The 12,152-nt window shown below is 37.5% G+C and overlaps 2 protein-coding genes across 3 annotated transcripts; one reads left to right on the forward strand and one right to left on the reverse strand.

Annotated features, from left to right (window-relative positions):
• The first annotated feature begins 201 nt into the window (after positions 1-201).
• Positions 202-4,727, forward strand: LOC120627036 (phenylalanine--tRNA ligase alpha subunit). The gene is made up of 6 exons (XM_039894876.1): positions 202-565; positions 1,275-1,629; positions 2,387-2,664; positions 3,406-3,546; positions 3,614-3,821; positions 4,479-4,727. Exons 1-6 carry the CDS (start codon positions 293-295, stop codon positions 4,697-4,699), a joined length of 1,476 nt encoding a protein of 491 aa, XP_039750810.1. The 5' UTR covers positions 202-292; the 3' UTR covers positions 4,700-4,727.
• A 1,348-nt stretch (positions 4,728-6,075) lies between these two features.
• On the reverse strand, positions 6,076-11,991 carry LOC120626990 (GDP-L-fucose synthase). 2 transcript variants are annotated; one of them, XM_039894825.1, is made up of 8 exons: positions 11,867-11,991; positions 11,568-11,716; positions 11,084-11,198; positions 10,526-10,654; positions 9,312-9,385; positions 8,638-8,777; positions 8,055-8,183; positions 6,076-6,800 (listed from the first exon to the last, which is right to left on the reverse strand). In XM_039894825.1, the coding sequence occupies exons 2-8, from the start codon at positions 11,714-11,716 to the stop codon at positions 6,565-6,567; spliced, it is 972 nt and encodes a 323-aa protein (XP_039750759.1). In that variant the 5' UTR covers positions 11,867-11,991; the 3' UTR covers positions 6,076-6,564. The 2 variants fall into 2 exon arrangements, with proteins under 2 accessions (XP_039750759.1, XP_039750760.1); XM_039894826.1 differs by having other exon boundaries at positions 11,814-11,991.
• Between the last annotated feature and the right edge of the window lie 161 nt (positions 11,992-12,152).

Below are 12,152 nucleotides of genomic sequence, written 5' to 3' on the forward strand. Positions count from 1 at the left end.
ATCAGACTTCAAAATTTAATAGCTCAACAATTTTGCGTTTTAAATCAATTTGAATGAAACTATTAAACTGGGCGAAATAGATTCGGTTCAGTGCCCTCATTACCGGGTGACAACGGTTGCTCTCAGTAAAGAAGTAAGAACGCCCGCACCCTTAGGCTGCCAATGTAAAATTACCCTAAATTCAATCTATCATTTTGGATTTCTATGTCGTGTCAAGTGTCAATGTCAGGTGTTAAACTTTCAAGTAGTGATAACCTAAAAATATTTTAAAAAATAAATTAAAAATAATATAATGGAGTTAAATGAAAGAATTTTAAAATACATAGAGGTAACTGATAAAGTAGACACTCTTAAATTAGCAAGTGAATTCAATGAAGACCATCAAAAAATTGTGGGTGCTGTGAAAAGTTTAGAAGCTCTGGATATGGTTATTTCGGAAGGTGTAAAAAGTACGAAGTGGGAATTAACTGAGGAGGGTAAGCTGGTCGCTGAGAAAGGCAGCCATGAAGCTGTGTTATACCGGAGTATTCCTGACGCTGGGATTTTACAGGCGGAAGTTATGAAGGTATTAGAAGCATAGGTATACTGGGTCTGCCCACTGTTTTTGTAGATTAATATCAATTGATTCTAGTAATAAATGATTTAACTAGTAAGGTTAGATAGTACTATCCTCATCATTTGTCTAGTTGAATCCCCACTGCTGAACACATGCTCCTTGTTTCAAAAGATAGAAGGGAAAAGAGCTAAAATTGACGGCTGGATCTTCATATATGCAGATAAATGAGGCAGGGATATTTAATCCACTATGCTATGAAAAACTACTTACTGCCCAATAATTATTGTTGCTTATTAAAAATAACTTATTGGTCTCCTCTCAGAATGAGAAGGGCTCAAGCTGTACTCCACCAACCTAGCCAAATGTGGATTGCAAGACTTCACACACCTTTAAGAACTTTGTGGGGAACTCTCAGGCATGTAGATTACCACATAATGTTGGCTTTCACAAGTAAAGCAAGTGTTATAAATCCATTTAGCATTATATTAATTTAACTTTTAAATAATATGATAAAGAAAGTTATGTAATTGATCTTCCGGAAAAAAAGGTATCCAATCCACATTGGGGGAGTATGGTGGGTCTAAGCTCTTAATCCCTCTCTCCTACAGGAGAGTAGTCCTGTAACACACTGGGATGTTATTAGGTTGAGTATGGTTTTTGCATTGACCCATAGGAGAAATATTTTTAAGGTAAATAAAAATAAACATCTTATTTTCAGACTGTGCCAAATGCAAAGGTAGGTTTTAGCAAAGCAATGTCCTTAGGATGGATAGCTATTGACAAATCCAGTGGAGCTCCACTAGTCAAACGGAAAACAGAAAGCATAGTGGACTCAGTGCAAGACCATCTTAACGAAATAAGAAAGGGTATAGATAATATACCAGATAATATAAGAAGCGATTATAAGAAACGAAAACTCCTCCAAGAAATTACATTGAAAAGTTTTGTACTAACAAAAGGACCTAAATTTGCAACATCAATTAAGAAGATGGAAACAGATTTAACAAGTGAAATGTTATTAACGGGTGCATGGAAGGAGCTGCAATTTAAACCATATAATTTTGATGCACTAGGTAAAAGATTTATAGTAAAAACAATTCATCTATCCTTCAAAAATAGAATTTCCAGATTAAATAAAACTATAGCCTATATACTACCATTACATAAATATGCAGTATTATTTTAAAAAAGCAGTATTAGGATGTTGCTTTTTTCTGTGTCCTTTATCCACTGTTTGTTTTCCTGCAATAAAAAGTATATTACTCAGTTATGTACTACTGCTTTCAGTGGTGGTAGTAAGCCCCCTATATAATCTACTAAGACGGGGTGACTGGTTCTAATTCTGTTCGGTGCTAATTCCTTTGAAATAGAAGTTTTGTCCTGAGTCCTGAGTAATAGCAAACAATCTATCTTTTACCCCCAAACAAGTGAAACTTAAAAAAAATTGTAGGAGTAAAATTATATGTTTCTGATAAGCTTTAAATATTCGCTGATAACTATTGGCTTTAACTTTCGTTATGACCTTAAGATGACAAACTATAGAAGTAAATTTAATAACATTAAAAGCGCAAATTTATCTGCAGGTAATTTTTATTATGTACCATGTTTATTATGTACCATACCATGTTTACCCACCTTGTTTTCTTCCACAATCCTGTTTTTTATTCATTGTTTTCACATTATACAAACACTTAAATTTAATAAAATGTAAGAACAAATACAAGCAGATAAAAAATCATTTTCATTGTAGCCATTTCAGGAAATTTACATACTTAATTGCTGTTAGATTGACAACAAATTTAAATGACTTTTATTTTATTATTAATACAGGTCAACCACCCGAATGTGGCCATCTCCATCCACTCCTCAAAGTCCGTTCAGAGTTCCGTGAGATTTTCCTCGAGATGGGCTTCACGGAAATGCCAACGAACCAGTATGTGGAGAGTTCCTTCTGGAACTTCGACGCGTTGTTTCAGCCGCAACAGCATCCGGCGCGGGACGCCCACGATACCTTCTTTATATCCTCTCCTGCGACCTCGACGGAGTTCCCTGTGGATTACTTGGAAAGGGTTAAGAAGGTTCACAGCGAAGGTGGTTATGGATCTCAAGTAAGTTGATCGGACCAATTTTGGATTACTAACATTATTTTTTCGAGACCATTATAGGTACCCTACTTTAGGCATTATATACAAACATGTCTATCTTTTCGCACCACTAGCATGACAATGCCTTATGACATAGCCTATTATTGAAAGGTCAAGTCAATTCATACTATAGGCTTAGCGGGTAGGTAATCTTTTACTGGCGTCCCTAGGAAAATTTTATGATTTGAATGAGCAACGTCGCGCACGGCATGTTTGAAAAAAATATGTTTTTTTTAAATATTACTATTTCGCTCTAACGTATTATGTACGTGCCTAACGTGTTCGTCTAACGTGTGACGGATGATGACTTCCCAGTCATTGACCAGAGCCTGTGAAGCGCAAACCACAGAGTTGCGAAATATAAATTGTAAAAAAAAACCCCCCCAAACTTAATTTAATCGCTTCGCGAGGTGTGAAAAGTAGAGTATTCAACTCAGTGTTAAGGCTGCCTCCGTTTTGGGTGCCGCGTAAATCCTCGCTACTAGCACGGTTCCAGATAATGAGAAGCAACGTGAAATGTTTATATGTAGATATTATTTCATTATTAAACTATATTATGTAGATATTATTTGTACCTGTATGCTCGGAGGGTTGATAAATCTGGGTGAAGATAAAATTTTGTGTTCTTTCCCCGGGGAGGAAATTTCTCCTGCCCATGCTGCCGTGCTATATATGGGTAACACTATGTTCGGGTGACTGTACCAGGGCTACAGATACTCGTGGAAGATCGCGGAGGCGCAGAAGAACTTGCTCCGCACCCACACCACGGCGGTGAGCGCTCGGATGCTGTACCGGTTGGCGCAGCAGAAGGAATTCACCGCGCAGAAGTATTTCAGCATCGACAAAGTGAGTAGCTCGCACCTCGAGCTCGGGCCGTCGCTCGCGCGGCCGGCTCACGAGGAAGTGCCCGCAGGTGTTCCGCAACGAGTCGCTGGACGCCACGCACCTGGCGGAGTTCCACCAGGTGGAGGGCGTGGCGGCGGCGCGCGGGCTGGGCCTGGCCGACCTCGTCGGCACGCTGGACGCGTTCTTCGCGCGGCTCGGCTTCCGGCGCCTGCAGTTCAAGCCCGCCTACAACCCCTACACGGAGCCCAGCATGGAGATCTTCGCTTTCCATGAAGGTGGGTGGCGTCGCATACCTTCATCTTCACATAGTGTAAAACAATGTCGCTCCCGCCGTTTGCATGCATCTTATCAACCCATTTCGAGTTTTCGGGTTTCCTCCCACAGTTAAAGGGATTAAGGTCGCCGGTCTAGTCCGGTTCGGTGGACTCCACGCGCCTTTGAAAACATTTTGGAGAACTCTCAGGCATGCAAGTTTACCCCACGATGTTTTCCTTCACCGTTGAAGCGAGTGATATTTTAATGGTGGGATTCGGACTGACCCCCGAAAGAGAAGTCGAAGTTCTACCCGATGGGCTATCACCGCTAGTTGTATAACTAAACTAAATTAATATTTTAAAATAGGGCAATGTAATATTATACCCATATGGTATAAAAGTTTAGAGATATAAAGAAATACTAAAACCAATAAAAAACATAAATAAAAATAATCAATTAATTTGATTTCAAATGACTTCTGATAGTGGGCCTCGTTCTTTACGTTTCCTCTGTTTGACCCGACCCATTAAAGAATACATTTAAAAAATTTAAGTTTGACTTAAAATTCTGCTGGTACTTAATTTTTTTTTGTGCATTTCTGAAGAGGTTGAAATTTGTAATCTGATCTGACATCACCCCACGGTATTTTATTACATATCATTTTGGTGATATTTCAGGTCTCGGGAAATGGATCGAGATCGGCAACTCGGGAGTGTTCCGCCCCGAAATGCTGCTACCTATGGGTTTACCCGAAGACGTGTCGGTGATCGCCTGGGGGCTGTCCCTGGAGAGGCCCACCATGATCAAGTACGGGCTCAACAACATCCGCGACCTGGTGGGGCCCAAGGTGGACTTGCAGATGGTGCAGGACAACCCGATATGCAGACTGGACAAGTGACCGCTTGAATATATTGTTTAAAGTGTTGTTTTGCGGTTTTTTATTTCACCTTGACTAACGAGTATTATTTTACATACTGTACGTAGTGTTCTACAAATCCCGAAATTTCTTTATTTCATGTCATATTTATATTACATACTTTTGTGTATACGGAACCGCCTACGGATATTATCAGAGCAATGTTACGCAGTATTAAATCTCTACTTATAAGTAACATTGCTAAGATAATATCCGTAGGCGTTTCCGATTACAAAAATTTAACATTTGTCTTTAATGGAAGGGATGGATTGAATGTTATTCTTTTCAGGCAACAAAAGACTACTAAAATCTGATGTATACAACGTGTGTATGTATACAAGGAAAACCGAAATATTACTTTAGAGGCTGTAGAGCAAACCATTCGACTTAACGAGACAGTTATCTAACCTTTAATAGATGAGAGAAACTATAAAGGTTACTTGGCTGAGAAAAATGCAAATCTAATCTAATTGTTTAAAAACTAAAAAAATAATGAAACATATTAACTAATATTAAATAATATTGTTATTATACATACTTACCTTTTTTTTAACTTACATAAAACATAATGTTACTGCTTACTTGACCACATTAAATGGTAAGTAAATATTAAATTGAAAATTTCATACGCTTTTATTCATACATTTGAATTAAATAAAAAACATTACACTGTTAAAATAATATTTATTTTTCTGCTTTTCTTTAAATTCTTGCACCAACTTTTGAGTGAATTGCTGCCGTTCATTGAGTAAATTATAAATAAATATTTTTTTGTTTGAAACTACGGTACCACTTTCCATGTGGTTTCATTTCCATCAGGTTCATCCTTTCAAGATCTGTTGAAAGGATCCTGGAGACATCAACGGAACTATTCGCATATCATAAAGACCCCTATAGCGATGTGAGACTTTTTTAAAGTAACATGAGCATTTGCTTTCGATAAGCACCATTTGGTCAAGTGAAACTGATCTTGAAGACCACGGACCGGAACTACACAATATTAAGTATGCACGGGTCGCAATTCGATTATTGTATATGGTTTGTATGCAAAAAAAGTTGCTAATGGTGCCTGGAGAACACCTCAACTATCCATACATTTTACTTGGCACCGACTTAAAATGTTGAAGAAAATATTTCTTGCCTTTAGATTATTTGTTCTCAAAAATAAACTTCAAAACTTTCCTTTACTAAAATGAAAAATAATCTTCAACGTTGAGTGTACACTTATTTATTTACTTACGCACTAATTTTCGAAATTGTTTAATATAATATGGTACTAAAAATTCATGTTAATACATATATATTTCCAACATCTCATAATCTAGTTTATATTAAACATAAGAAAAAAAAACACTATAGGGCTAGTTACAATTTATACAAATCATTAATATCAATAAATAAAAAAAGAAAGAAACATGGATTGATACTACGATATAATAATTATGATGAATACAAAGAAGTAAACTCGTGAAAAAAATGATCTGTACAAATAAAACATATGACTTTTCGATGATGATTCAACTAAAATGAAATGAAATGTTATAAAAAGAAGTGGACCATAGATACAAGTCAAGGCAAGGTTGATTAACGTTCTTATGTTTTTAACATTTAAGTTGTCATCTATCTTGAATTTCTTTTGCCTTACGCAATAAACGAATTGAAATAACGACATGTTTCAAAGAACAACATACATACAAACATACAAATAAATTAATGTTTTTTTCTTTATTTCTTTTTCCCAAAGCTGCAATATTGACAGACTCTTCGCAGCCACTTCACTGAACAAACCTCAAAAGTTACACTCAATTCGGTGCAGCTCCAAGTTTCGTGACGGGTTCAACGTAAATCTACGTCCGAGCTTGCCCTTTGTTCTGCTTGTACCACGTGACCGTGGTACGCATAGCTTCATCGAAGGGGGTGAATTCGAAATCTTTGTACAGCGATCTCAGTTTGCTATTGGAAGCGGTCTTTTTGTACTGTCCGTCCGCTTTGGAAGTGTCGTAGACGATCTGTCCTTGGAAGCCGTGAGCTTTCTTGATGGCTTCTGCTACGTCGCTTATTGTAACTTCGTCTTTTTCGTCCACTGGGGATATACAAATAAAATGATTTTAGTATCACGACACACGACTTTCAAGTTCCAGCCAAGGAAAAGGGATTGGCGACGCAGATACAGTGTGTAATATCAACATATTTATTTTGTTTAATTAAATTTCACTTGTGTTGAAAAAACATTGAAGAAACCCCTTAAAGTTCTCTACAACACCCTCAAAAGGCACCATATCAACCAATTACCTGCCTACCACAGGGCATGGGTATCCTCCCACAATGAGAAGGGGTTAAAGCTGTAGTCCATAGTGGCGTGCACTTCATATATGCACAAAAGCACTGCCTACCCAATTCATTTTATCTAACCCGTATTGCAGGGGGATTTTTTTATTTTATGCCATGTTCCTGCTTTATGCATACCCTGGTCGAAGACCCTGTGCACGCCACTGGTAGTCCACCACACTGGGCTAACTAGTATAAATCTGGTCAGCGTGGCTGATGTGGCTTAAGCCATTTTCCCTCTGAGAAGAGACCCTGTGGTCAGCAGGTATCTTGTTTCATATATTCCAGACAGTACATTAATTTAGTAGCGAGGTGCAATATGCTGGGCTAATAGACCCTAAATCACGCTATTGAATCCGTTCAGTTGTTTTGGCGTGTTTGAGTCTAGTACTTAATCACGCCAAAACAACTGAACTTAATTGATAATAGTATAAAAGAGCGCCAAATACCTAAATTCGAACGCAGTACCAGCTCGAAGCATCTTCCAATTGTTACAGTAGTAGCCTTAGTACAAATTTTGCTCGCTCGCAAACGAGGAACCGTTTCGAGTTCATTGAACATCGTGTTACAAGTTTGACGTGTCTGTGGGTGTATGTGCATGTGTGCGTGTGTGTGCATGATAATTGGTTCAACATGGCCGCCACCACGAAATGGCGAATTACATTTTTTTTCCCTCAATATATGTCGTCTCAAATATATGGCGCACGATTTCAAAAGTAGGGGGTTCTTATATATGTTTACTTTGACAAGCAGTGTTGTGACATAGTGTTTGATGTGGCCAGTGGCGTGCATAGAGGGTATGCACAGGGTATGCAGATGATATAAAATGAAGAAAATCTGCCGTACGAGTTATAAATACTTAAGGTTAGGCTTTTTATAACTCATTTTCTTCATTCTATGTCATCTGCATACCCTGTGGATACCCTCTATGCACTCCACTGGATGTGGGTAAACGACGCGTTATAGTGTTTGTAGTTTCATAAGCGCGGTTGGCTACAAGGCCACTGACCCGACAGTATGATGGGCTCCACGCTGTGGTAGCGGCGCAGCGCCCACACGCACAGGCGCGCCAGGTCCCGCGAGTAGATGAACTGCCGGAGCGGCTTGCCGCTGCCCCACACCGCGAACGTGGCGGCGCCTGCGAGCACGGGCACAGATATAACATTGGAGTATCTAAACTAACATTAAAAAGACGAAATATTTTTTTTGTTGGTGTACTCAATGGGCTCTGAAAGTCCTGGACTGATCCAACCATTTCACCGCCAAAAGAAAGCTAAACTATTACTAAGTTACATAGGCTATAAGCGAGAGGGTTTGCCCATCATCACCACGCTGGGCCGACGGATTGGTGATAGGCTATAGACGGTAGTAGTAGCACAGTCCCGCTACCCGTCCTCCAATAAATTCCCTTAGTCGCCCCGCACGACACCCGCGGGAAGAAAAAGTGTGATAACTGTATTCTGATATGCCATTATCACACGGCACACTTGGCTGAGAAAACTATTGTTAATACATAAAAACTATTACAACTTGAGCCATTGTGTAGTTTATTGGGCTATCTTAGTAGGTTGATAATGACGGTAGGCAGTCACCGTTCGCCATGGCGTCGTCCATCCTCCTGATGAGCGCGGGGATGACGTGGCTGGACTCCAGCGAGAAGTTGTCGCTGGGGCCGAACACGTTGCACGGCACCACCGACGTGAACGTGCGCCCGTGCTGCTCACTGTAGCCCCTGGAACAGACAAACAGACAGATAAACAGGGGGGACGGGAGGGGCACACATCCTCAGTCATTGGAAGTAACTCTAAGAAAAATATACATTTTTTCACGTCAATCTTATATAGTATAAAATACTAGTAGTCTAATAAACCTGTAACCCCTGATCCGACATTGACGTCATACGTGGTAGTCAGACTAATGACGTTTTAAAAGTGCTTATACACTATTCAAGTTCAAAATAAATAAAAAATTCAAATTCAAAAGTCATTTATTAAAAGTAGTCCTACTTGAAATAAATGAATTTTGAATTTAATGAATTCACTCAAATTTATTAAATTATGTATACAAAGACTGACAATTTTAACGTTACAAATTGTTTATATCTATTACATAAGTATCAGGAGTATGTTGAGAAAACTAATCTTATCTTACATACACTTAAGTAACAATGTTAACATATTTTAGATTTTAAAAAATTAGTAATTATGGAAAAAACATGAAAACCCTATTAATAAAATTAATTTGAAGTATTTTATTAAATATTCACCTGTTGAGTATATCAATCATGCGTTTGGCATAGCTGTACCCATAGTTTGAAGAGTGTGGGGGGCCATTATGGATCTATAACATTAAAACATTATATCATATAGTTACATTTCTTGCATTAATTGGTAAAATTTGGCACCGAAATAGCTTGAATCTTTGAGATAGATATAGGTTTATTTTACTCTAGAAAAGCAGGAGTAGGATTTAAAAGATAATAGTTTGCAATCTATGTAAGGGTTAAATTAAATAAAAAATATACTACAACAATACACACATTGCAATTTGCAGTGTAGCCCCAAAGTAAGCATAGCCTGTGTTATGGGTACTAAGATGACATGAATACTTATAATATACAGATAAACGCCCAGACACTAAAAACAAACATGTTCATCACGCAAACATTCTCCAGTTGTGGAAATTGAACCCACAGCCTTGTACTCAGAAAGCAGGGATTGATCCAATCGCCAAATTGATCTTGTTAAATTTTTTATATATAAATGAGGCTTGAATACAGATAGTGTCCAGTGAAGTCGGGCAAAGATAACTTAGCCGTGAGATAGCCACAAGTCAGAAGATAATCATAGAAATAGGACAAGAAAGTGGTAAAAATACTTTTGGTGCTCTCTCGTTAGCAGTACTGGTGACAAATAGAATACTCTGAAAAATAACTGGACAAAGGTGCAGATAATAGGTAAAAGTATGGGATACATAGTAGTAAATTTATTTATTATCATTTTTAATACATTACCAGTCCACTTCAGGGAACAGGTCTCCTCTCAGAACAAGGAGGGTTTAGGCTGTAGTCCATCACCCTGACCAGACTTTGACTTTGATTGGTAGACGTCACACAGTTTTGAGGATGTTTTGGAGAATAGTTAACCATGCAGGTTTTCTCATAATGTTTTACTTCACCATTTTGGTTTATTAATTATTATATATCAATTGTATAATAATCATTTATATCAAATATAATAATGATAAACATCCATTTGCAAAAATGTGTATGTTTTGGAGAATAGTTAACCATGCAGGTTTTCTCATAATGTTTTACTTCACCATTTTGGTTTATTAATTATTATATATCAATTGTATAATAATCATTTATATCAAATATAATAATGATAAACATCCATTTGCAAAAATGTGTATAATAATGTGTAATATATATGCCCAAGGAATAATTCCTTTTAGTTTAGTGATTAGTGTAATACTTACCATTGTCTCATCTATGGGATAAGTTATTTTGTCTGGGAAGATGCACGTGGACAGACATGACACAACCTTCCTCACATTGTGTTTATGACTAGCATTCAACACATTGTCATTTATTGCCATGTTCTCTCTCTGCAAGACAAATACAATCCATAAATAATATAATATGCAAAAGTAAGACTGCTGCTATTTTTAAGTATGGATGTATGTATGTTTGTTGTTTTGACTAGCGGGAGGCTGTTAGGCTAGTTACAGACCTACCGACAAAGATGCTCTGCAAAGCAATTAAGTGTTTTGATACAATGTTGCATATTAACCTATTAGGAGTATGGCTTGTGACTGCCATAACAGGCTAGCCCGCTTCCATCTTAGGCTGCATCATTACTTAACATCAGGTGAGAATTTGTTTGTTTGTTGTCTTTGTGCTTTAGCTTAACACACACACGTGTGACACAAATATAGCTTAAAAAAAAATCATGGAGTCAGACTGGATAACCTTGTAATATCTTATGCTAACCATTTAGCAGTAGATAAATAGTTATAAATGAGGAAACAACTTACAAAGAAATCCAAATTATGTGCCATGTTATGATACAGTCCACCAACCATTGCAGCTAGGTGTACCACGTGGGTGGGTTTGTGTTTATTAAACAGGGCTTCGGTCTGTGCACGGTCCCTGCCAAATAGATTTTTTTTAATTTCTATAATCTAAAATATATAGGTTCTTAGAAGAAATCCCATGCCCAGCTAGAATGGGATATATACCTCAGTTTTCAGCCTTTAATAAGTGTAATAAAAATATATATCTTTTTTTAACAACGATAGGCCAGTGCTTGACAACAATCATGCCTGTTAGAAAGCAAAGATGAGGTCCAGGTTGGAGCACGCTTGCCTAGGAAAAGCCTTTTCACTCTCGACTTGAAGGTACTCAAATTATATGTGGCAGGAAACACGGTTGCCGGGAGGGCCTTCCACATGCTAGCGGTACGTATCAGAAACGTGGACAAAAAACGTTTCGTGCACTGACATTAAATATTCATGTTACCTGAGGTCAGCATCCTTGGAGCCACAGAAAATCCACGTTTCTCCATCACCAGAACCAGATTCCTGTTCTTCATCAATTACATATTTAATAGCTTGTCCAACAAGACCAGATCCTCCGGTCACTAGGATAGTACTGCTTTCACCACTCATCTACACAATATTCATCAATTTATAAATATGTATTTATAAAAGTGTATAGTTACGTTTAAAGCAAAAGTGAATGTAAGAAATAAAAATAAAAACTTATATTATTTTAAATGAATAAACTAATATATTTTAATTTATTATATTACTCGTTACCGCTTTGTTTGGAATATCTTTGAAGTACGGCTGAAACCAAAACTACTTTAACGGAGTAGTGAATTATCTACGTGTGCAAATATATTTTATCAGTCGCCGTTTTTTTTTTGATAATATTTATCAAATGTCAAACAAAAACAAATTGACATTCATTGTCAGGCTTTTTATTGACAATGTCATTCTGTCTTAGCATTCTGCGGTTATTTTGTTACTTCTGGTACTAAAATGTAAGCCGTAATGCTTTACATTTTTGAACCGAATCGCTTGATTTTAAGCACATGTAGCG

This window comes from Pararge aegeria, chromosome 10 (genome assembly GCF_905163445.1).
Source record: "Pararge aegeria chromosome 10, ilParAegt1.1, whole genome shotgun sequence".
Lineage (NCBI taxonomy): Eukaryota > Metazoa > Arthropoda > Insecta > Lepidoptera > Nymphalidae > Pararge > Pararge aegeria.

Excerpts from the sequence above, each read along its gene's own strand:
- LOC120627036 (XM_039894876.1), top strand. The coding sequence starts at position 293 with ATGGAGTTAAATGAAAGAATTTTAAAATACATAGAGGTAACTGATAAA. Across the intron at positions 1,630-2,386 it reads ATATAATTTTGATGCACTAG|GTCAACCACCCGAATGTGGC; the intron begins GTAAAAGATTTA and ends TTATTAATACAG. Across the intron at positions 3,822-4,478 it reads GATCTTCGCTTTCCATGAAG|GTCTCGGGAAATGGATCGAG; the intron begins GTGGGTGGCGTC and ends GTGATATTTCAG.
- LOC120626990 (XM_039894825.1), bottom strand. The coding sequence starts at position 11,716 with ATGAGTGGTGAAAGCAGTACTATCCTAGTGACCGGAGGATCTGGTCTT. Across the intron at positions 11,199-11,567 it reads TCCAAGGATGCTGACCTCAG|GGACCGTGCACAGACCGAAG; the intron begins GTAACATGAATA and ends TCTATTTGGCAG. Across the intron at positions 6,801-8,054 it reads GGAGCCCATCATACTGTCGG|TGGACGAAAAAGACGAAGTT; the intron begins GTCAGTGGCCTT and ends GTATATCCCCAG.